The 23,040-nt window shown below is 45.8% G+C and overlaps 1 protein-coding gene across 2 annotated transcripts; it reads left to right on the top strand.

Moving 5' to 3' along the window:
* Positions 1–15,519: 15,519 nt before the first annotated feature.
* LOC133916331 (jasmonate-induced oxygenase 4-like) lies at positions 15,520–19,199 on the top strand. Of its 2 annotated transcripts, XM_062359954.1 has the most exons (4): positions 15,520–16,164; positions 16,251–16,587; positions 18,398–18,423; positions 18,693–18,812. In XM_062359954.1, coding segments are annotated over exons 1-4 (957 nt in total). In that variant the 5' UTR covers positions 15,520–15,571; the 3' UTR covers positions 18,694–18,812. The 2 variants fall into 2 exon arrangements, with proteins under 2 accessions (XP_062215938.1, XP_062215937.1); XM_062359953.1 differs by lacking the exon at positions 18,398–18,423 and having other exon boundaries at positions 15,524–16,164; positions 18,693–19,199.
* The last annotated feature ends 3,841 nt before the right edge of the window (positions 19,200–23,040 follow it).

A 23,040-nucleotide genomic window follows, 5' to 3' on the forward strand; every position in this document is an offset into this window, starting at 1 on the left:
CCAGGTCGGGTTCGAGAACTTTCTAGTTACGAGGGTTGGAAGTATGGATGGTCTGAACACCGTGAGTTGTATAGGAAGAGGAAGATGAATGAGCTCGTGGACATTGAGTAGCTATCTCAAAGAATTCGGGCAAAGGTCACTGAGCGTGTCTTGGCCTGTGTGAGCATCTTGCTACAGGCACAAGGACTTTAGATTGTACCAGTCAATGGTAGCCATGTTGTTCTGGAAAAGAGTAGTTGTGCATCCATTGAGGTGGACCAGAGCTATCATGATCCCATAGGTGACCACGACAGGCCCATGCCATGTGCCCTCATTATTAGGCATGTCGGTTTCACGTTGAGGTCGCAAAGGGGTTAGGTGCAGCCACTACAGAAGATATTGCATTGTGTTGAGGTGCGGTAGGGCAATGCAATGGTTAAGGTGGACATGGTCCATCTCAACTTAGTGGCACACAAGTTGGATATCCAACATAATGATGAGATCACATTTCGGGGAACCTCTCCTGCATAGGATCGAATGGAAGAAGAGTGATATACAGTTGAACCCTCTAGCGCTCAGCATTTTTTCCTATCCCCAAGTGCTCCCACACAGTGACCTCTAGCCCTTGTAGCATTTTCAGCACCAGCAACCTTTTTTGAATATAAGGAACCAGAAGCCAAGAGCATTGAGAAGGAGACAGAGGAACATCAAGTGCAGCAAGAGGATGTCGCGCAATCTGTTGTGATGTAAGAGGCGGCCCATGAAGATCCAAAGGATGTCGTGAATCTATTGTGCTGCAAGAGGCAGCCCAAGAAGAGCCACATGATGTCCAGCCGAAAGAGGTGGCCCAGGAAGAGGCTAGTGTGCCAGCCATGGACCGTTGTATGAACCCAAAATTCAAGTACAGAGAATAGATCCTTTTTACTAATGAACTCGTAGAGGCAGGTCCTACAGATAATGGTCTCCATAAATATTACATGTTCCAATGCAAAATGAGAAGGGCAGAAATCTTTGTCAAATTTGGTGTGAACCATTTCTACCACGATGGAAGCTACTCCCCTATCGGCTTCAATAATTTGTATAACCTCTTTACCCTTGATGCACTAGACATGTCACTCTTGAGGGCCTTCTCTTTGTAAGGGCTTTCAAACACACCTTTCAATCATTGATACCACTATATATATGACATCTAAATCGTTTGTGATGTATATATAGGCACATGATACAAGAAAATAGGGTGAGGAAACAACCTGTTGCATATCATGACCCCAGTATTCTCTCCCTACAAAGCATTAGATTTGATGAAAAATGGATCGCTAGACACCTTGTACATCAATTCTCGCATTTCAAGGGCAATGAATATTTTATGTTTCCCTATAACCCAGGTAGTCCTTGGGTTTTAGTGGTTCAAATTCCTAAAGCTAACAAGGTTTGGTATATGGATTTCATAAAGGCACAGCCACATTACTATGCTACATTGCAAAAAACTATCCACACATGAGTTCCGTCAGACTACTCAATTCATTTGAGGTTCTTTTCCTATTGTAGAACTTACATTTATATTGTTGTTTCCTGCTATCGAGAGTTAATCCCTGACAATACTTCTGAGGTATACCGAACGATGCATGCATGATCGACGTGTTTGGTGCGTGTGTATGAACTCAAGAACACCAGTGTTATCCAGGTTCAGGCCTCCCATGGATAACGACCATACGTCATGTGTATTCTTTTATTGATAGTATGAAACTATTTACAGATGTAATCCTCTCTTCTTACAAGCCTAGTCCTCCCCTATTTATATAGTAGGAGTGGTATATATACAAACTGACCATGCCAACAACATGACTGGTCTAACCCTGATGAAACCAACTACCCTTAGCTAGGGTAGGTAGACCCTACACTGGTTGACCAGACTGCCCTGTCCTGTCGCCCCACGTCCGCCTGCAATGCCGTCCCATCTACGTGCAATGCCACGCCTGTCTGTAATGCCATCTCGTAGCATTTAATGCTACGGGACGACACACTGCCCATTTGCACCGGCTAAGACTTTGTTCGTTGGAGGGGGTGCCTGTAGAAGGAAAACACTTGAGTAGATAGTATTTAATGCAAATTGATAGGTTAAGATGAAATATCTACCCTGCGACAAGTGAGGTTGGTCGCAGAGCTTACCTCCGTGACCAGGGGCCAGGTCGCCAGAGCCTTGCCTGGTTGCTCAATAGGTCCATGGTCTTTGAAAAAATATCTACCGCTAGCTGGCACACTCTTGTATGGACTCCCCCTGGTAGGGGACCCCTTATTCTTATACACTGACAATAGTCCTCAAGCTCCCCTACGGATGTGGTCGGCTGTGGTCGAACCTGGCTGCACCACTTGGGCCCCAGGTGAACAAAAGTTTACCCCAGAAGTGGTCATCGACACAGTCTTCCCTCGTGGTTGGCCCAGGAAACCAGATCTCGAGGGGAGGTTAAAAGTAGAGAGAGATTGTGGGAGAGAGAAAAAAGGGGAACATGGGAGAGAGAGACAATGATGGCCGCCGGACCTAAGGGAATTTCTACTTCTCCTGTGTGGCATTTTGAATTTTGTATTGGTTGGGCCCTGTGGTGGTTGAGATACCACAATCGTCCTATAAATAGGGGCGTCGATGGCTCTCCACAAATCCTTTTGTCATTCTCCAAGCTCCCATCCCTTGTGCTCAGAGCGCCTCTTCTCCGTCACTGCCCGTGCTCTCACCACAACCTTTGCCACATTCCTTTGGCGCCACGCTCTGATAAAGAACCTGACTTCCCCAAGTCCAATTGCACCACGACGAAGATGAGGCAAATGCGCGAGAACCATCTTCTCCCCTGTTGCCTGTCTTTGGGTTACCGTCCTGGGGAAGATGCGCCTGCTCCTCACTAAGGGGAGATCGCTATGTTTTCTTTCTTCTTCCTAGCCGGCCTTGTACCATCCTTCTCTAAATTCTTCACCACCATTATCACCTTCTATGCCATCTTCCACCTTCACCTCAACCCTAATTCCATCATCATGCTGAGCATTTTTGCTCACATGTGCGAGAATTTCATAGGGGTCGAGTCGTGCCTCGATCTTTTTAGATTCTTTTACACAACCAGGTTACAGATTGGGCTGGCCACTGGGAGCTATTTGTTTCAACTCTGTGATGGCATCGCAAGCTCCTACCTTGAGATGGGTCTCAAGTCGTCATGTTCAGGCTGGAGGGACGAGTGATTCTACCTCCAGATAGAATATTCCTTGGACAACATTCGCTTACCAGCCAGGCCAACGCAAGTCACCAAGAACTGGGGGAGCGCTCCTACGGTAACTTTAGAGCTGCAGAGCCTCATTACTCAGGTTAAGAAGCTCACGAATGCCGAGCTATTGGGATCAGACATCGTCCATGGCTTCATCAAGCACCGGTTGTGCCTCTTGTGGAGGAGAGCACACCTATCCTACCTGTATTCTGGGAGTGAGGATGACACCCGGGAGAGCTACTCAGGTAACACCACAACCATTTTCATGGCGCTTGTTGCTAATCGTGAGGTATCTTAGGTATCTATTTTAGTCATATCTCGCTGACGAGGCCATCAATTCACAGGTCAAATTCCTAATGGTGGCTGCCTCGATTAAGAATGGACCTCAGTGAGACGCTCCACCACTATGTGACCTCCCTTCGTCGGAGAGGGCTCGAGTCAGATTGTATGTTTGGCCTTTTCCCGAAATTTTCACCTCCAAGCCTTCTCATGGGTCAGGGTTTCATGGTTTGCGTCACCGCAGGGTCTTCCCAAGGTCGATGTCTAATGCTCGATCATAGACGAGGTCACAAAGATTGCTCAAGAAGTTTATCTTGCTACCCGCCGAGTGCTGCTCTGGCTGACCATCCACCTGGTCATGTAGTTGACCTAGCTGGCCACAGAGGTGACCAGACTGCTAAGAGCCAGGCACCGGTCAACAAAGGGTCGACCTGCATTGCCCTGACTAGCCTAGCTCCAACCAACCTCGACTTGACCATCCTCGCCCAAACCAGCCTCGCCCCGATTAAACCAGGGGCGATCGAGCTGTCGTTGACCATGTGTACACGGATGGCCGGAGGAGACCGGTGGAAGACTCAGGTTTTGTGGGAACATCTAAACGCGTCTATGGGACCCCGATCCCTAGTGGCTTGTCAGTGGCCTTGGCTTCCCCGCCTAGCAACTTTACGAGGACGAGACTTGTGCTCACTTCTCCGCTAACGCACTAAGTTCTTCAGTTAGGATTGGATCCTCTGAGCTCTTCCATAACTTTGTGACCCATGGTCGCTGCAGGTCCTTAACCCCACCTCCAACCCTAGTCATGCCTAATCCATTGGCACCAAAGCATTATTGGCCCGCAGCCAGGCCCAACTTTGATGCCAGGAGCATTGGTTGTGACTTCTTGGCACGTAGAGCCGATCACGGAGCCCGTTCTGGCCTTTGACTTGCTCTCCCTAGTCGACCGCTCCCCCGCCTCCATCCGCAAGATGATTGCCAAGGAGGTGGCAGATGGCTAGTGCGCCGAGCTGGAGAAGTGGGTGGCTGAGGAGAATAAAGCGTGACTCCCGCTTCAACATGGAAACACCAAGCTCTAATGGGAAAAAGACATGCTCACTATTGAACATGCTGAGCTTAAGGAGAAGGAACCAAGGACCCATAGTATTCTTGAGGAAGCATTTAAGGATATTCGAAGGCTCCTGAGGAGTGTTGGGCTGGCTGGCCCCCTCCCAAAGGAAGAAAGGACTGCTAAGAGCTGAGCCTTCGCCATCCGTGTCCTGATGCAGAGGTTTGCCCAGCTCTTGGGCATTCTGGTAGAGAGGACATCAGAGAATCTGGTGAATGTGGCGAAGGCCGTGGTGGCGTACACCCTCAAGTGCTACCGCAGCTGCGACCCAACTTCAACCTCGAGACTGTCCGGGAGGGGATCGTGACAGCAGGTCCCATAGGAGCGGAGAGGCTGGAAGAGGAGTGCCAAGGGCCTATGGATTATGTGGGGTCCATCTTTTAGGTGGAGACCATCGAGGAAGCCGATGAAGAGGAGTAAACTTCGAATTGTAATTTGGGCTTGTATCTTGTACAAATGAGGCTTTCAACTTCTCTAATGAGTTTGCGTCACTGTTGTGGTCGTAGGGGGACTTGAATTGATTGAACCACCTGCTTGCTCTGAGCCCCCGACCATGCCTATAGACAAAGTGCAGTCAAAGACATCCAGGCAACCTGCTCACTCCGAGCCCCCGACCATGTTTGCTCACCACTTCGTTGACCAGCGCAGTCGGGAAACAGTGGCAGAATGCAAGCTTGGGTTTGCAGTTGAGCAAGAGATCCTGCAGAGTGACCTCTGAGGTGCGTCGTTCTTACCACCACTCAGTCACATGTAGTCCTAGGCCAACCAAGCGAGGCTCGACCAGCTAACTCATGTGAGGTTCGTGACATGTTTGCTTGGTCAGCTTGTCGGGAGGAGCTGTTCGCGGCGCGAAGAGACCTGGAGCGAATGACCAGAGAGAGTGAACAATGGCGAGAATACTTTTATGACCGCCTCAACATGGCTTACATCCTTTGACTCGCTGCTGCAGTCTGCTGGCATTCAGGTTCACCCAACTCCTAGAGACATTGTGACTGGTTATGTCGATTGGTTTTTTGCAGCCTTTGAGGAGGTCGGCGATCTTTAGCAGAGGCTTCACGAAACTGTCGGTGACCACCTTTTTGAGGTCGGAGTCACTGACACCTGTCTTTCCCTTGCCTAGACGGGATTGAGAGGACCACGGAGGCGCTCGACGCTCTCGTGGACTCATTTCTGTATGCAACTCGCTCCCTCCTTTAGACTGTTCGGTTTGACCCGTTGAGGGGCATCTTCGGATCCTAGGGATACTGAATGGTAATGTTAGAAACAGCCCCCGGGCAATACCCGAGTGGTTATTTCATAATATAAGGACCTGCTTTTATGTAAACTTTCCATGTGTTCAAGTGGCGAGTAGGTTCTGAGTGCCTGTTACAATTAGGGGGGCAAAGTCTTCCATATCACTTGCTAGTTAGATTCATGGCGCCTAGGGCAAACCTTTGCACAATAAGCCCTTCGGTGGCGACCAACGCTTGACCCGAGTTTGGACTTATGGCTTTGAGGTCGTTACCCCTCGCCTCTCATATCCTTGAAACTATGTGAGTGGTAGCAACTTGAATCCCCTCTCAATGGTTTGGTACTCACCATAAAAATGAGCAGGAAAAGTAACTAGCAGTACGGGAAAGCAGGGAAAAAGGACTATGTCTAAACTGCTCTAGCCCCCGATCGCCTGGTCAACTGGAAAGCTAACGATCAAGCGATCGAGCTCTTGAATCAGAAACACTCACGATCTATCAAGAGACCGCTCTCATCCAGGGAATCTTGCAAAACAAAGAGTCTGGTTATTGAATTGGAAAAACTTGCAAGCCCTTATTTCACGCTCGTCCTAAAAGATCCTACAAAATAATAACGCGTACTCGCGCTCGAGCAGCCTTATACGTAGAACTTGCACAACTAGCCAATGTTCCAAGAATTATGTATTTCACAGCTCCTCAATGGCTAGCTTGACTACACCAGGTTGGGTAACCTTGAACATTGTGTAGGGCTTCTCCCACTTGGGGGAGAGCTTATTCCGACCCGCCTTATTTTGAACTTTTCATAGGACTAGGTCGCATAGGACCAGGGTCTGCTCCTACACTTGGTGGTCGTGGCAGTTCTTGATGCTCTGTTGGTATTAGGCTACTTGAATTAAAGCACAATTGCGGAACTCTTCGATCAGGTTTATGCCATCCTCCCATCGAGCACCTGGTCGCCATCTCTGGTCATCTCTGGTCGTACTCTTGACGACCACATCAACAACATATGCCTTGGTGTTTCTATTGATTTGCAGTTGAAGAACGAGCTGAATACAATGCTGGTTAGTGGCACTGATGCTTTTTAAACCAAAAGGCATTTTTACATAGCAAAAGACCCTGAAGGGTGTTACAAAAGCAGTCTTCTCCTCATCTACTCTATACAGCTAATCTGGTGGTACCTCGAACGAGCATCTAAGAAGCTTAGAACATTGTTGCCAGCGGTTAAGTCAACAAGCTAGTCGATACAGGGTAGAGGAAAGAGATCCTTCAGTCATGCCTTGTTGATATCGGTGAAGTCGACGCACATCCTCCACTTACCATTGTGTTTCCAGACCAAGACTGGGTTAGCCAGCCACTTTGGGTACTACACCTCTAAGATGAAGCCTGCTTCCAGGAGCTCGTCCACCTCCTCATGAAGTGCTTCTTTTTGGTCGGGTGCAAACCGACACGCCTTTTATTTTACTGATCGCACGTCAAGTCATATTGACAAATTATACTCGATCACGTCCCTAGGGACTCTGGACATATCAGACGGATTCCACAAAAAGATGTTCGAGTTTGCCCGGAGGAAAGTGATGTGCATGAATTCGTATTTGGGGTACATGTCGGCCCCAATCTGGACCATCCTGGATGGGTCAGAGTCATCAAGGCAAACAACCTTGAGCCAATCATCTAGACTGTAGATGACATGGACCTTCACTGGGCAATCACTGAGCCTGGTGTTCTCAGGCTATGACCCAGGAGTTAGCTCGACCATGTCGAGACTCCTCTCGCGGTGCAGGGTCATCTTTACATTGCCGATGACAATGATGGCTCCCGTTGGACCAAGAATCTTGATGACCTGGTAAGCGGAGTGGGCGACGTCCATGAACTGGGCCATAGCGGGTCACCCTAGGATCGCATTGTAAGTGGTCCAGAAGTCCGCCACATCGAACAGGACATTTTTGGTCCCAAAGTTACTCAGTGAGCTGAAGTTGATGGGCAGCTCAATTTGCCCCAATGGTTTTGCTGAGGAGTCGATGGTGATTCTGAAGAATGGAGGAGAGGGTTTCAATGCGCTCCTTGGAATTTGCAGGGCATCCAACATGTTGGTAAAGAGGAGGTCGATGGAGCTCCCTCCATCGACTAGTACACGACCCAGACGGATGTTCTGCACCGTTGGTTCGACCACGATGGGGTAGTGACCACGGTGTTTGACCCACACGAGGTGGTTGGCCTGGACTAAAGTGAGGGGTACCTCTGACCAATTCAGGCACGGGCTTGGGCTTAGAGTGGTCGCCCACACCTCACGGACCACCAACTTGTACTCTTTGTCCAAGGAATATGTTGCGGCACCCCCAAAGATATGGTGGACCATGTGATCGGTCTGCTAGAAACCCAGTGCCAACTGGTCAAGATCGGCCCTGTCCTCACTATCATCACCACGCATGGGCACCACCGAAGGGCTTGTTGTGCCTAGGGTTGTCCTAGGCTCCTTGAACCTAGCTAACGAGCGGATACATAAAAGCACTCAGAACTTACTCATAACATGAACACAGGGAAAGTTTACATAAAAGCAGTATCCCTAGGATCCGAAGATGCCCTTATCTGGGTCAAAATGGACAGACCAAAGCAAAGACTGAGTTGCAAAATAAAGTGACCCTGTAATGTCATGAAGCTCCTCCGTGGTCTTTCGGACACCGACGAAGCCTTCAGAGATTGTCGGAACAAGAATCAAGTCGAGGAAGTGCTCACTAACACAAGCAAAGGCAGGGCAGGTGCTATGGAGTGCGATCGTAAACAAGTGGTAGCTGATCTTCCCACGCAGCCTCTTCTCAAGTGCACCCGCCTTCTCATAGGCCTCCAAGAACCAGTCGACATGACCAATTAAGATGTCTCTAGGAGTGGGGCAAATCCGAATGCCAGCGACCTAGAGCAATGAGTCGAAGGGGGTGAACGTCTGACTAAGACGATCATAGAAACACGCCCACTGTTGGCCGTCCTCCCTCATCACTCGCTCTAACTCTCTCTTCGTCGCCAACAGCTCCTCCTGACAAGCTAGTCACGGAAACAAGTTGCAAACTACGCAGGAGTCCGTTGGTCGAGTCTCACTTGGCTAGCTTGGGATTACACGTGGCTTATTGATGGTAGGGAGAACACACCTTGAAGATCACTTTGTAGGATCTCTCGCTTGACCGTAAACCTAAGCTCGCACTCGGCCACAACTTCTAGATTGCACTAGTCATTGGTGTTATCAACAGGCATGGTCGAGGGCTTAGAGCGAGCAGGAGGCGTGGTCGGGGACTCGGAGTGGGCAGGAGGGTTGGTTAGTTTAGGGGAATCTACAACCATAGTAGTGACACAAGCTTTTCAAAGAAATTAAAAGCTTCATTCATCCATAATACAAGCATAAATTACAGCTCGAGGTTTACTCTTCTTCTACAGCCTCCTCGATGGTCTCCACCTGGATGATAGACCCTACGAAAACTACCGACCCTTGACACTCCGCCTCCAACCTCTCCATGGATGCGAGACCAGCAGGCACGAGCCCCTCCTAGATGGTCTCTAGGTTCAAGCTGGGGTAACGATAGCGGTAGCACTTCAGAATGTATGCCACTGTGGCTTTTGCCGCAGTCATCATGTCCTATGAGGTCCTCACCACCAGGATGCCTAGGAGCTAGGCAAACCTCTCTGTCAGGATATGGATGGCATAGACCCAGCCAATGGTGGCCCTGTCATCCTTCGAGTCGGCAGTGTCCAGCCCGACACTCCTCAGGGGTCGCCGGATTGCCTTAAAGGCTTCCTTAAGAATACCACGGGTCTTTCGCTCATCCTCCTTGAGCTGAGAATGTTCAGTAGTGAGAGCAGGATTTTCTATTGAAGCTTGGCATTCTCCCGCTGAAGCAAGCATCTTGCCTCCTTCTCTTTGGCCACAAGCCTCTCTAGCTTGACGCACCTGCTATCTGCCGCCTCCCTCTCGGCAATCAGTCTTTGGATAAAGGTAGAAAGGTTGGTGACCAAGGAAAGCAGGTCAAAGCCCGGAGCAGGCTCCACGACTAGCTCTGCGAACGCGCAGGTCATAGCCAGTGCTCCCAGTGTCGAAGCCAATGGAGGCTGGGGGCTAGAGCATCTTGTTGAGGCACCGGAGAAGGAATTGTAACCAAGGCCTATGGTGGGGTCATGTGCGGCAACAAACTACAGAGTCAAGAAAGAAAGAAAACTTCCAAAAACATCTACACCTCACTAGGAAAAATGTGCTGCATGGGCGAAGGGGTGAGCACGAGCCTCGTCCTCGTGAAGCCACCGGTGGCCGGTGTCCCATGGGCGCGTTTGCAAGCTTCCACGGGAGCCAAGTCCTTCGCCGCTCTCTTCCCTGCTGGTGTAGGGCCTTGGCCAGTAGCAGCCCGACCGCCCTCAACCTGGGCGGAGGGGGTTTGGTCAATGCCAGACTAGTCGGAGCGTGTCTGATCGGGGCTGGCCTGGTCGGGGTAGGGTTGGTCAACCCTCTGTCATCCGGCACCACTCATAGAATATCCAGTCATGGTCACTGGTTGGCTTCGAGTAGTCTAGTCATTGCCACGACCAGGTTGTTCTGCGCCACAACTAGATTTGCGGTCGGCCAGGGTGGTGATGGGCGATGGGTGGTCATTTGGGCGACCGGATTGGTGTCCCAAACAATCTCCATGACCTCGTCTATTATCAGACATAGGATATCGACCTCAGGAAGACCCTACTGAAGGCGATATGGCCTAGAGACAATCATAGAGATGATTGTATCATACGTCTATGTTCATGTACTTCTAAATAATGTGTTTTTACAAGAATAACTATCATTTACATTGATTAGAAAGTATGTGACTAGTTCTTGGAACTCTTTATTTATATCATGATGATATTCTAATTTGATCCCTGGTCACACATATCATCATGACGATTCATAGGACCAGCACATGTATTGATTGATGATCACGTTTCACAAATCATAGGTATAGAGATACCGAATAAATAATGCAGACATTCATGTTAGAGAAGATGATGTTGGATAGACCCACTTTGAGATACTGCTGGAATTGTTATTTATAAGGTGCCACCAGTTGTTATCTCAAATGCTGTACCAGTAGGATTCTTAGAGCTGAGATCATCATTGATTCTCAGAATATGTAGTGACATACTTTGGAGCTACCAAACGCTACTCTGTAACTAGGTAGTCATCAGGGTAGCTTTCGGGTTTGTCATGAAATATGTCGTGGGGTGTGAGCGATCAATATGGAATTTGCCTCTCCTTGATAACGGAAGAGATATCTCTAGGCCCCTCGAGGTAGTTGGATTGAGAAAATGCATGGCCATGCCAATATGATTAAAAAGTTAATCACGATGAATCCACTACTTGATCGAGTGAATAGTCGAGCTATCACAAGGGTGGGACATATCTCGTCTTGAGCTCGACTGGCATCATGAGGCAAAGATATCAGTGCATGTGTATATCAAGGTTCAACCAATATGATCTTTGTGTATACTCAAAAGTCAACATGTCCTGCTAGGGATCACTATTGATTTTGGTTTGAAAAGGGTTTTCGAATCGTAGTCATTTGTACATGAACCTAACAGGTCACACACTTCATGGGTTGGAACTTGGATTCGTATATGGGTTTGATTGGATTATGATCCATGAGGTGTTTGAGTCATAAAGGGCTTTCAACCTGGGAGCCCATTAGTGAGTTCTTTATAAGGAGAGGTATGGGGTGGGGCATGAAGGGGTAGAGCTACTCTAAAACCCTAGTCGTAACCCTCCACACAATCTCCTAAAAGCCTAGCCGCGTGTGCGGTGCTAGCACATCAGTCCTCGGTGATTCAACCCAGCACGTGTGGATACCGTATACGCATTGTTGCTATTGTAGCGCTGATCTCCTCGGGTGTAGCTCTTAACGCTGTTGCTCGGCTGGTCAAAGATCTACTCGGTTGGTCGATATACTTGTTTGGCACTGGTCGCAGAGCGTGATGCGACTTACTCGGAGATGGTAGAGGACGCGACAGATTTGTTCGGTGGGTGGTTGAGGAACTGGTCGAGGAGCATGACCACCTACTAGGAGTTGGTTGAGGAGTGTGGCCGCCAGCGCGGGGCTGGTCGCAGACCTGATCGAGAAGCTATTCAAGGAGTTTGACGTGCACGATGTTGGATCGGTTTACTCTAACTCTTCTTCTACTACACTGCGGGTCAAGTGGTAACGATCTATGATCTCCTACTTGCATAATTTCTTGGGTAAATATGGTAGAAAAATATTTAATTTAGGCTAGCGTAGCCTACCCGTTCCCCAACACCTACAGCGACCCAAGTTACAAACCCCTTTCCCTGGGACAAGGATTTAGGACGAGGATTGTGGGGGGAAGCCAAACTTACCACTATGAGCCGATCCCTCTCTGACGAAGGAAGGTCACATAACAGAGGGGCGCTGGGTAGAGGGCCATCTTTTCTCAGGGTAGCCGACATCTGGATTCAGATGTGCAAATCGATAGCCTCATCGGTGAGATCAGGACAGTAGGAGTATGTAAAAGGTCATGCGCCTAGCCAAAAAAAAGAGAGAGAAAAAAAACCAACTACAGCTACGATGTTACCCATGGAGCTCTCTTTGGTGTCATCGTCACTCCCAGTGTACAGGAATGTCGGATAAGCCCTCCTCCGCAAGGGGCACAACCGACGCTTGATGAAATCATGAACGATATCTGATTCCATTAGCCCGGCTTCCCCAAGTCTCTTGACCCGAGTGGCAAGGCTTAGTAGCTCCAAAGTTGTCTTAGGGGTGCTCCCCAGTTTTTGGTGACTAGCGCCGGTGCATTCGGCACGCGTAGGTTGTCCAAGGCGCTGTCTACTGATAGGTAAAACCAATCCTCCCTCTAGCCTGACCAAGACAATTTGAGGCCCATCTCAAGGTAGGAATCTGCGATGCCATCACGGAGACAGAACCCACAGTTCCTGGTGGCCGGTCTGGTCGCTGACCAGGTCGAATAGAAAAATCAAAATAGATCGAGACACGGATCGACCCCCAATGAAATTCTCGCACATGTGAGCAAAGATATTCAACATGATAATGGAATTGGTGTTAATATGGAGGTGGTGGAAGTCATAGCAGGTAATGATGGTGGTGAAGAACTCGGAGAAGGTCGGCACGAGGCCATCCAGGAAGAAGGAAACAAACATGACGACCTCCCCCTGGCGAGGAGCAGGCACGCTCTCCTCGGAATGGTACCTAGAAGAAAGGCAGCGAGGAAGTAGGATGACATCACGCATCTATTTCAGCCTCGTCATATTGCACTTGGACTTGGGGAAATTTGGCTCATTGCCGGTGCACGGTGCCATTGCGGGTGCAAGAACGGGGATGAAGACAAAGGGCTCTGAGTGTAAAAGGCATGGAGGCTATGAGAGATGGCGAAAGGAAGGGAAACCTTGGGCTTTCCAATTTATAGAGCTGGTGCGATATCCCAACCATCGTGGAGTCCAGCCACCACGAAATTTGAAAGGATGTGAGTGGGGAACCGAAATTTCCTCAGGTCCAGTGGCAGTTAATGTTTCTCTCTTCTATGATTCTCTCCCACTCATATTTTTCTCTCCCCCATGTTCTCTCTCTCTCTCTCTCTCTCTCTCTCTCTCTCTCTCTCTCTCTCTCTCTCTCTCTCTCTCTCTGGATGTTAAACCTCCACTTAGGATGGGGTTTCTTGAGTCGACCACAAAACGGGCCGCATCGATGACCACTCCCTGGGAGAACTTATGTTCACACCGGACCCAAGTGATCGGACCAAGCCCAGCCACGGCCAAGTGGAGTTCAGCAACCTCAGGACTATATGGTGAACCACTTATTCCACCTCATCCGCAGTGGAGCTTGGAGGCTACTGGCAATGTAGAGAATAAGGGGGTCCCCTGTTAGAAGGGCCCATGTCGATAGATGCTAGCTGGCAGTTGATATTTTTAAAACCATGCCTCCCCCACGCGACCAAGTGGGTCTCGCACGACTAGTCCCCTGGTCGTAGATGCAAATCCCGCTATCAGCCCTTGTTGGCCTCAGGGCATGTACTCACCTAACCAATCTAATCGCATTTAATTCTATCCATTCATGCGTTTTCCTTCCCCAGGCATCCTTTCAGCGAGCAAAGTCGTGGGCTGGCGCAGAGGCAATGTGACCCGTCTCGTAGCATTTGATGCTACGTGATGGCCTGGCAGGCGCGCGTGACGGCCTGGCAGGCGCGCGTGACGACGTGGCAGGCGCGCATGACGAGCGCGTAGCAAGCATGACAATGGATATACCCCTTTATCACTATAAGTATACTTATATACTCATTCTAAGATACTCCGATGTGAACTACATGAAAAAATTAAAAAGAAGTCCATCAATTTTAATAGATTTTAATAATAGCTTTATATTTGTACATAAAATGTAATATAGTAAAAAAAATATGTATAAACCCTAAAAAAGTATATATACTACTTGGATAATCTTATATACTCCCATGCTCCATATATATATCATTTATCACATGAGATACTCTTATATTATGAGATATGTATACAGGAGTATATACTTCAGAAGTACCAAATATGCTTCATATATATATAATATGTATAGAACGCCAGTTAACAGGGAGAAGAGTTAGCTGTGTCCACAAGAAAATCCCTAGCATTGTTAGTAGCACACTAATCCTTTTCACATTCTGCCACTTTTAAAGGGATAAATGCAAAAACCCCCCCAAAAGTCACTTGGATTTTGACTTTCCCCCCCCCAAAAGTTGTTTTGTTGCAAAAAACCCCCCCAAATGTTTGATTTTGTTGCAAAAACACCCCCAAAAATTCAAAAAAAAAAATTTAAAAATCACAAAAAATTCTAAAAAAAACTAGAGACAATTATAAGAACTTTTGTGAAATTTGTTTTAAAAATTAATATCCTTTGCATCATATTTCATAGAGAGTAAGTTTGAAAAAAAAGAAAAACTTGCAACTCATTTATTAATTCGAGTTAAATGCATAGTTAATTATTTACTAATCCAAAAATCATGAAACAAAATTTTCTAGTCTTCTTACATGATCCTCTATCTCGTAAAAATACATGAAATCTTGAATTAGTTATTGTAACGTGCAGAATTGAGTAAATGTGTTACAGATAGATTAATTCATAACTAATCCATAACACCCCCAAAATTAGTGAAACCACTTTTATTAGTTTACTTAAACAATTATTTGTGTAGGAAAAATAATGGTAGACATGAAAAAGTTAAAATAACATGAGTTAATAAATGAGTTGCACATTTATCTTTTTTTTCCAAACTTCCTCTCCATGAAATATGATGCAAAGGATATTATTTTTGAAAACAAATTTCACAGAAGGTCTTAGAATTGTCTTTAGTTTTTTTTAGAATTTTTGAATGATTTTTTTAGTTTTTTAAATTTTTAGGAGGTTTTTTGCAACAAAGTCAAACTTTTAGGGGGTTTTTTGCAACAAAATAACTTTTGGGGGGGAAAGTCAAAATCCAAGTGACTTTTGGGGGGGGGTTTTGCAGTTTTCCCACTTTTAAATTGCCAGCACGTGCATATTTTGCACTATGTTGCTTTCAAGCCCCAGCACTAGCTGCACTTTTATATTCAGCGCTTCAATGATGATGGCAACGGTGGTGTCTCTCCCTTATTTCTCCCTTATCCTTTATAAAGGGGGTAAAAATATGGTAACATTTATCTCGGGGCCATGTACATCTGCAACTAGTATATATATCACATGCCATGCGTGTGTAAGTTCAGTGCAGGGCGTCTTAGTCTTAGCACCTGCAGCGACGGCACGCCGGCACCTGCAACTAATATATATCCGATGGCTAGCTGCTTCAACGGCGGCGGCGGCTGGCCGGAGCCCGTGGTGCGCGTGCAGACCGTGTCGGACACCTGCGGCGCGACGATCCCTGAGCGGTACGTCAAGCCTCCGTCCGAGATGCCGTCGTTGTCGCCTTCCTCCGACGGAGGAGGCGGAGGCTGCCTGAACATCCCGGTCGTGGACCTGTCAATGCCGGACGCGGACGCAACGTCCCGCGCCATTTCGGCGGCGTGCCGAGAGTGGGGTTTTTTCCAGGCCGTGAACCACGGCGTGCGCCCGGAGCTGCTGCGCAGCGCTCGCGCGGCGTGGCGCGTCTTCTTCCGGCAGCCCGCGGAGGTGCGCGAGCGGTACGCGAACTCGCCGGCAACGTACGAGGGCTACGGCAGCCGCCTGGGCACCGCCATAGGCGGCCCCCTCGACTGGGGCGACTACTACTTCCTCCACCTCCTGCCGCCGTCCCTCAAGAGCCACGATAAGTGGCCCTCCCTCCCTCCCTCTCTGCGGTACGCACACTTGATCGAAGCACCGTACATGCATCGATCTCATGCTTGCTACACAAGCTGATGTATTACATGTGACATGGATGCAGGGAGACGACGGAGGAGTATGGCGAGGAGGTGGTGCAGCTGTGCCGGCGGGTGATGCGGCTGCTGTCGAGCGGGCTAGGGCTGGAGGCCGGGAGGCTGCAGGCGGCGTTCGGCGGGGTGGGCGGCGAGGGGGCGTGCATGCGGGTCAACTTCTACCCGCGGTGCCCGCAGCCGGAGCTGACGCTCGGCGTGGCGGCCCACTCCGACCCCGGCGGCATGACCATGTTGCTAGTAGACGACCACGTGAGGGGTCTGCAGGTCAGGAAGGCCGACGGCCAGTGGATTACCGTCGACCCCGTCCCCGACGCCTTCATCGTTAACATCGGGGACCAGATTCAGGTACGTACACGTCGGTACACAGCGTAAGTACTTGCATGTGTGGTATACATACCTACGTGCAATTGTTCGCTGGACATGTGTCTTCGCAAAGGGAAAAAAAACTAGTTCCATCCGAAAAAATAAACAGAAAGAGGCGAATCATAAGGGTTAGAGTCGATAGATACAACCACGTACGATTGACCAAATAATGCAAACATGACAGAAATTACGATACGTGCAAAACCGCACGTGCACGTAACTAAATTCAAGCCGGAAATATAACAAAAAAAAAGGAAGGCAAAAGAGGAACGAGGCTGTGCCAAATATCGACACGTGGAGCAGGAAACCGCTACAGCCCAACCGGAACAAAGCGTCGCCGATCGAATCTGATTGATTTTGTCACGACTCAGGAGGAAAGGACGTATCGGCATGAAAGATCGTTTTTTTTTTAATTACATGAGAGCCTCTCAAATCTCTGAAGAAATATTTCAAAAAATGTGGACCATTTATTTTCAACATAACCTAACAGCTGTCTTATCAAGCTAATGCCCCGGTACCCTTATAAGGAGTATAAAATAGTATCAACCAGATGCTTACAACGAATTTTATCACGTGTATTTACCGTGGATAAAACACTGTAAACTTTGCTTACTCAGTAACAAAAATATGCATGCACTGGCATCCTTGTATTGGTGCTGAACTGTGGAATTTTTAAAATTTTACATATTACTCGTTCCATTCTTTTTTCTTTATTATTGGCTTGTGCACGAGTACTATACCTTAACAAAAATGGTACGTGTTTGATTAGTTCGTCTCCTCAAGTATATAGAATAGGTACATATAGCTATGTTTCTTATTGAAATTCTACGACGGCAAACAACAAAAAGAAACAGTATTTTTAATCCTAAAACGACAGACATATAAGATATACGGAGTATGTGCTAATATGCAATAGATCATTGCAGTCAAGCATTGATAACTTTTACTAATATTTACAGAAGTTTACACTTTTATAGCCAATATTATAAAATATATGTAGGCTACCTATATTGTAAGTTGTAACGTAAGTAGACGACAAAAGAACAGTCTTCATAATGTCACAATTATTATTTAATAAATAGTACTATAGAAATTGGTGGTTTGAAATATCTTAAACTTATGAGGAAAACATCTCATGTTGATGACCCCAATACACGTGCTTCATGTTCTCATAACATGAGATGTTATATATAAGAGTCAGGGAAATAATCCTATGAGACATGATCTTATATATTTATGTCCTGAACATAATTCCCAACGTAACACATGATAATTTATCCACTTTTTTATTTTCTCACATATAATTTTTTCTAGTTTCACCATTAGTTTTATGGTAATTATTGCTATATGTATGCTATGAACTGAGCCAGGCCGCAAGTTTGTGTTCACTGGCCAGAGAGACGTACGATATCTTGTTAGCCTGAGCATGTCTGTCTCTACTTGGATTTGCACTTGATGTGCCATTGCTATCTATCACTGGTCAACTAGTCCACGCCAGAGGCCCTGAACCATTCGTTCACGAAAATGCATGCCGCAAATTGTCCGTGCACGTGCGACTAATTTAGCAGCCTCGATAGCTCGATCGATCTGAAGAACAAGATAACTATCCTATTTAATTTTCTTCATTGACTAGTCTGACTCGCTTGTCGCCTCGCAGCATTTCACTAATGAACAATATAATACTTATAGAGACAGAGTAGTTCTGTATATATAATTTTTTAGATAGTATATATACTAATTATATGCCCTCATTACATGATAGTTAATATCCTTTTTTGTTCCATGCATGCAGTTCAGCAGGACTCGCTTTTGTATATAGTGAGTGATCTAAACCGGTGGCATTCGCAGAATCAATACAAATGTGAATTACCAGGCCATAGTTAGCGGCCTAACTTTGTTGGTGTATATAATTGAAGTCCTAAATAACATTAGTCCATCCATCATATGCACTAACTGACAGCTTAATTTAAAAGTATGTGCAGCATCCATGTATCTGCATGTTATCACGTTGTACATGTTTCGCGTCAAGCTGCAGCGAACTTCGTAGCACTAACATACGCTGATACGCATGCATGTGTGCCATGTAGGTGCTGAGCAACGCGGTGTACAAGAGCGTGGAGCACCGGGTGACGGTGAGCGCGGTGCAGGACCGGCTGTCGATGGCCTTGTTCTACAACCCGCGGAGCGACCTGCCGATCGCGCCGATGGCGGAGCTGGTGCCGCCCGGCCGCCCGGCGCTGTACCCGGAGATGACCTTCGACGAGTACCGCGTCTGCATCCGGCAGCACGGCCTGAGCGGCAAGGCGCAGCTCGAGTCTCTCTGGGCCACGGCCACCGCCGCCGGCTGCAGTTCTACCGCTCATCCCAACCCAGCACCAGCTGACGACTCCTCTAGCTAGCACTACTCTACAAGCTACCTAGAGACCGAGCTATACCTACTGATTTGCAAGTCTGTGCATGTATATCATTCGATCGAACGGTGAATAATTTGATGTTTAATTTCTGTGGAACTGCTGTGGCGTAAATTCGTCCCATATATGTACGTGCATACACATATACATGCGTATATTGATGAGAGGAGAATTATTTATGCATGCCATTTGGTGTTCAGTTGACAAGGGAACTGTAAGCCACTCTATCTCCGGATATGAGATAACGTACAGCTTTCCAAATTTGGAGGGGGGACATGGCTGCAGACCAGAGAGATGCACAGCTAGTGCGTCCATTGGCGCCGTGCAGCTGTGGGCCTCCGCCCTCCGTGGAGGTTCTATCGTGGGAACTCCGGAATCTTCCAACTGCCGGCGTTGATTGAGTGCGCATCAATCAATCACTATATACTAAAGTGACTGGAATCCTTAGGTTATCTCCAGCGGCTTCCTTTTTTATGATACAGTGACTCGAATTTTCCCATCGGATGGCTGGAAAAGCTCTTCGGCAGGTACGGTATCAAGCGTTACAGTATTAGGGAGAGAGAAGTAGTACTCCAAATTTGCTGCTAAGTTGTAGCATCTACAACACTGTTCATAGATATTGACTGTGGGTCTGAAAAAAGGAGAAGAGTAATAAAAGGTAAGAAATAGGGTAGCTGCTAGAGATGGAAAAAATAAAAAGTGTTGTAATAGTGTTATGAGATAGGGTAATAATATTATAGGAGATGAATTTTTAAAGTATCCGCTGGAGATAGGCTTAGTAGTGGGCCCTATATATGTATATATATAGGTATGCATGTATATGTATATACATATATATGTAATTTTCTTTTTCGAGAAATTCTAGAAAAATGTTGAAATGAATATTAGTTACATTAATAAATCGGTTGAAAAGACTAAAATGCAAAAAAAAAATCTAAAACTCAAAAAAATATGAAACAAACTTTTTTTAATTAGTATTACTTCCACCTACATGTTAAAACTACTATATGCATGTATAAAAGTACTATTATTTTCTCTATAATTAATTAAATATGTTTAACATTAATAATTCTATAAATAAATATTGAAATGTAAAAAATTTGTGAACCTAATTTTTTTATTCTTCTTTTATCGTACTCTACACAGTAAAATAAAAATGAGCGCTATAGACGCGCCAATCAAACTAGTGTACACTATTATTCAGCTCATCGTTGAGTTGTTCGATTTAAGCTTTGATTAAGCTGTGCCGGCAACGATCCATCCATCGGTAAAAAATACAAAATTAGACAACATACGCGACCGTATTTACCGAAATAGACAACATATCGTCGTATTTACAATTTTAGTATTCGTATTCGGCACCTCGTTTACCGAAAATTGACTTTCGGTACACCGTACACCGAAAATACCATATTCAGCACACGGTGTGCCGAAAATGGCACTGTAGCACCGTATTCGGCACACGGTGTGCCAAAAATGGGCTACTCCCGGAAATAAACAGTACCGTGCATGAACAGTAATAGCAGTGCATTTGAATTTCGTTTTCCCTCTTTTTCAAAACGGTGGTCTTCTGTTACTCAAAAAATGTTAAAACTTTTTTTACGTATTCCATAATCCATGTGCAACCTATTTTAATTAGATTCACCAAAAAATCCATTGTATATTTAAAACTAAAATTCTCCAAAAAAAGACTACTTTTATAACTTGTAATAATTGTTAGTGTCTCAAATAAATTCCAAAAAATCTAGAAAAAATCACTAATATTCTTCTTATGTGATGGAATAATTTCTAAAATTATTTTCAGCCCTAGTTTATATGATGAAAAATTGAGTTCCTTTAAAGGAACTCAATTTTTCATCATATAAACTAGGGCTGAAAATAATTTTAGAAATTATTCCATCACATAAGAAGAATATTAGTGAATTTTTCTAGATTTTTTGGAATTTATTTGAGACACTAACAATTATTACAAGTTATAAAAGTAGTTTTTTTTGGAGAATTTTAGTTTTCGACACATCGTATGCTGAATATGGTGCTACAGTGCCATATTCGGCACACCGTGTGCCGAATATAGTATTTTTGGTGTACGATATACCGAAAGTCAATTTTCGGTAAACGAGGTACCGAATACGAATACTAAAATTGTAAATACGATAATATATTATTTATTTTGATAAATATAATTACATATGTTGTCTAATTTTGTATTTTGGCCTCCATCCATCTGGCCGTATGCTTGGGCGTCGGTTTCGGTGGAGGCTTGATCAGTGCGTGTTACTGGTGGTGACGGCGACGGACATCTTTTGGTGCAGGCGCAATGGCGCAATGCATGCATGATGGGCGACAGGCGGCAGCTATCTCATCGTCCCGTCCGTCTTTCATACCTTGTCTGTGGGAGCGATCACTGCTACACAAACCCTCGTCTAGACGGTTTGGAACCCGTCCTGAACCGTGTGGGACTGAGCGTCGGTAATAATCGAGAATCATCCCAAACGGTTGTCCAGATGGTTCCACAACAGTCTGAGATACTTGTTACAGGGCACAAAAGAAAAAGGAATCGACGCACGGCAAACCAGCGCGTCGCGACTCTATTATAGAATAGATCTCATATGTCGATCTATTATTGTTAATTTCTTATGAGCCAATAATAATAGAGTATATTTTCGATTTATATAAGGATCGGTATAAAAATCTATTAAAAAGAATCGACAGTAATAATTAACTATCACTATCAACTCTAGCTACAACCCGATAGTAATAGACTGATTATCACTGTTGGCTCTAGCCATAAACCGACAGTGATGGGTTGATTATCACTGCCGATTCGTATTATACACCAGCAGTGATAATAGATAATAACTTATCTTAAAAAGTTGATAATTTTTTTATACGAAGTCGAATAGAGACAAAATTTATATAAAAATTATAGCCCTCGACGAGATCTATAATTTTGTAGTGGAAAACTTTTTCATTTGAAGTCATTAAATATCTAAATAATCATTTTAAGTTTCAGACAGAAAGCGATTAATATGGTCGAGTGTCTGATATTTGAACGTGGTTGGTAGAGCGACGATAATGGATAATAGCTTATTTTAAAAAATCATAATATTTTCATACGATGTCGTATGGTGACAAACTTATTGAAAATTGTACCCATCGACAAGATCTACAACTTTATACTTAAATTTTTTTCATACGAAGTCATTAGATGTCTAAATAATCATTTGAAGTTTCAGTAAATAAGGAACAAAATGAAAACATATCATATTGCCATTATCAAACATTCTATAGTGAGATGGTAAGGCAGCATCGCGCAAGAGGTAGGTCTTGGGTTCGATTCTCAACAATTGCACGCGTTACGCAAAAAAATAGCATGACTTGTGACTTGCGATGATGCGGGGGTGCCTGGTCGAGGAAAAAATTGCTTTTTTGGACCAAAATAAAATCGCTTATTTCAAGCCAAAAAATATCGATTCAAGCAAGGATTCAGCCAATAGTGATATCAGCTTCACTGCCCGTTGCCCGCTACTGGCTTTATAACCAGTAATAAAGGCCACTTTAGAGCTGACAGTAAAGCCACTTTTTGTAGTAGTGCGACTCTAGAGCACAACACGCAAATCCGAAAAGCTTCCCTTCATGAAGATGCATGTTCAAGAACATGTATTTCACAACTGTTGTTCTCCCCTGTACCCATTAAGATCACATGCGCACACAAATAGGGAAAACGATGGAAAACATCGCGGATTTTAACCAATCACTTCACAAATCAAGAAAATCAAGAAATAGGGAGGAAAGAACATGAAGGGTAACAGGGAAGAGGGAAATACTAGCAACGAAAGCTGCTTGTTTATTGATTCGAGTCGAAATCGGATTTGAAGGGGATGTGAACTTACCATGGGGAGGCACCATCACCATCCGACAGCTCGCCACCGGTCATCCCAGGGTTGTCCTTCCCATCACCTCCCATGGTTGCCCTCCCTCTCAATGGGTGCCCTTCACCGTCACATATTTTGTAACGTGATTC

The sequence above is a fragment of the Phragmites australis genome, chromosome 4 (assembly GCF_958298935.1).
Source record: "Phragmites australis chromosome 4, lpPhrAust1.1, whole genome shotgun sequence".
Classification (NCBI taxonomy): domain Eukaryota; kingdom Viridiplantae; phylum Streptophyta; class Magnoliopsida; order Poales; family Poaceae; genus Phragmites; species Phragmites australis.

What these genes read in the sequence shown, in the direction of transcription:
- LOC133916331 (XM_062359953.1), top strand. Translation starts at nt 15,572, where the DNA reads ATGCCATGCGTGTGTAAGTTCAGTGCAGGGCGTCTTAGTCTTAGCACC. An exon ending in TCCCTCCCTCCCTCTCTGCG is followed by an intron (nt 16,165 to 16,250) that starts GTACGCACACTT and finishes ACATGGATGCAG; the next exon opens with GGAGACGACGGAGGAGTATG. An exon ending in ACATCGGGGACCAGATTCAG is followed by an intron (nt 16,588 to 18,692) that starts GTACGTACACGT and finishes TGTGCCATGTAG; the next exon opens with GTGCTGAGCAACGCGGTGTA.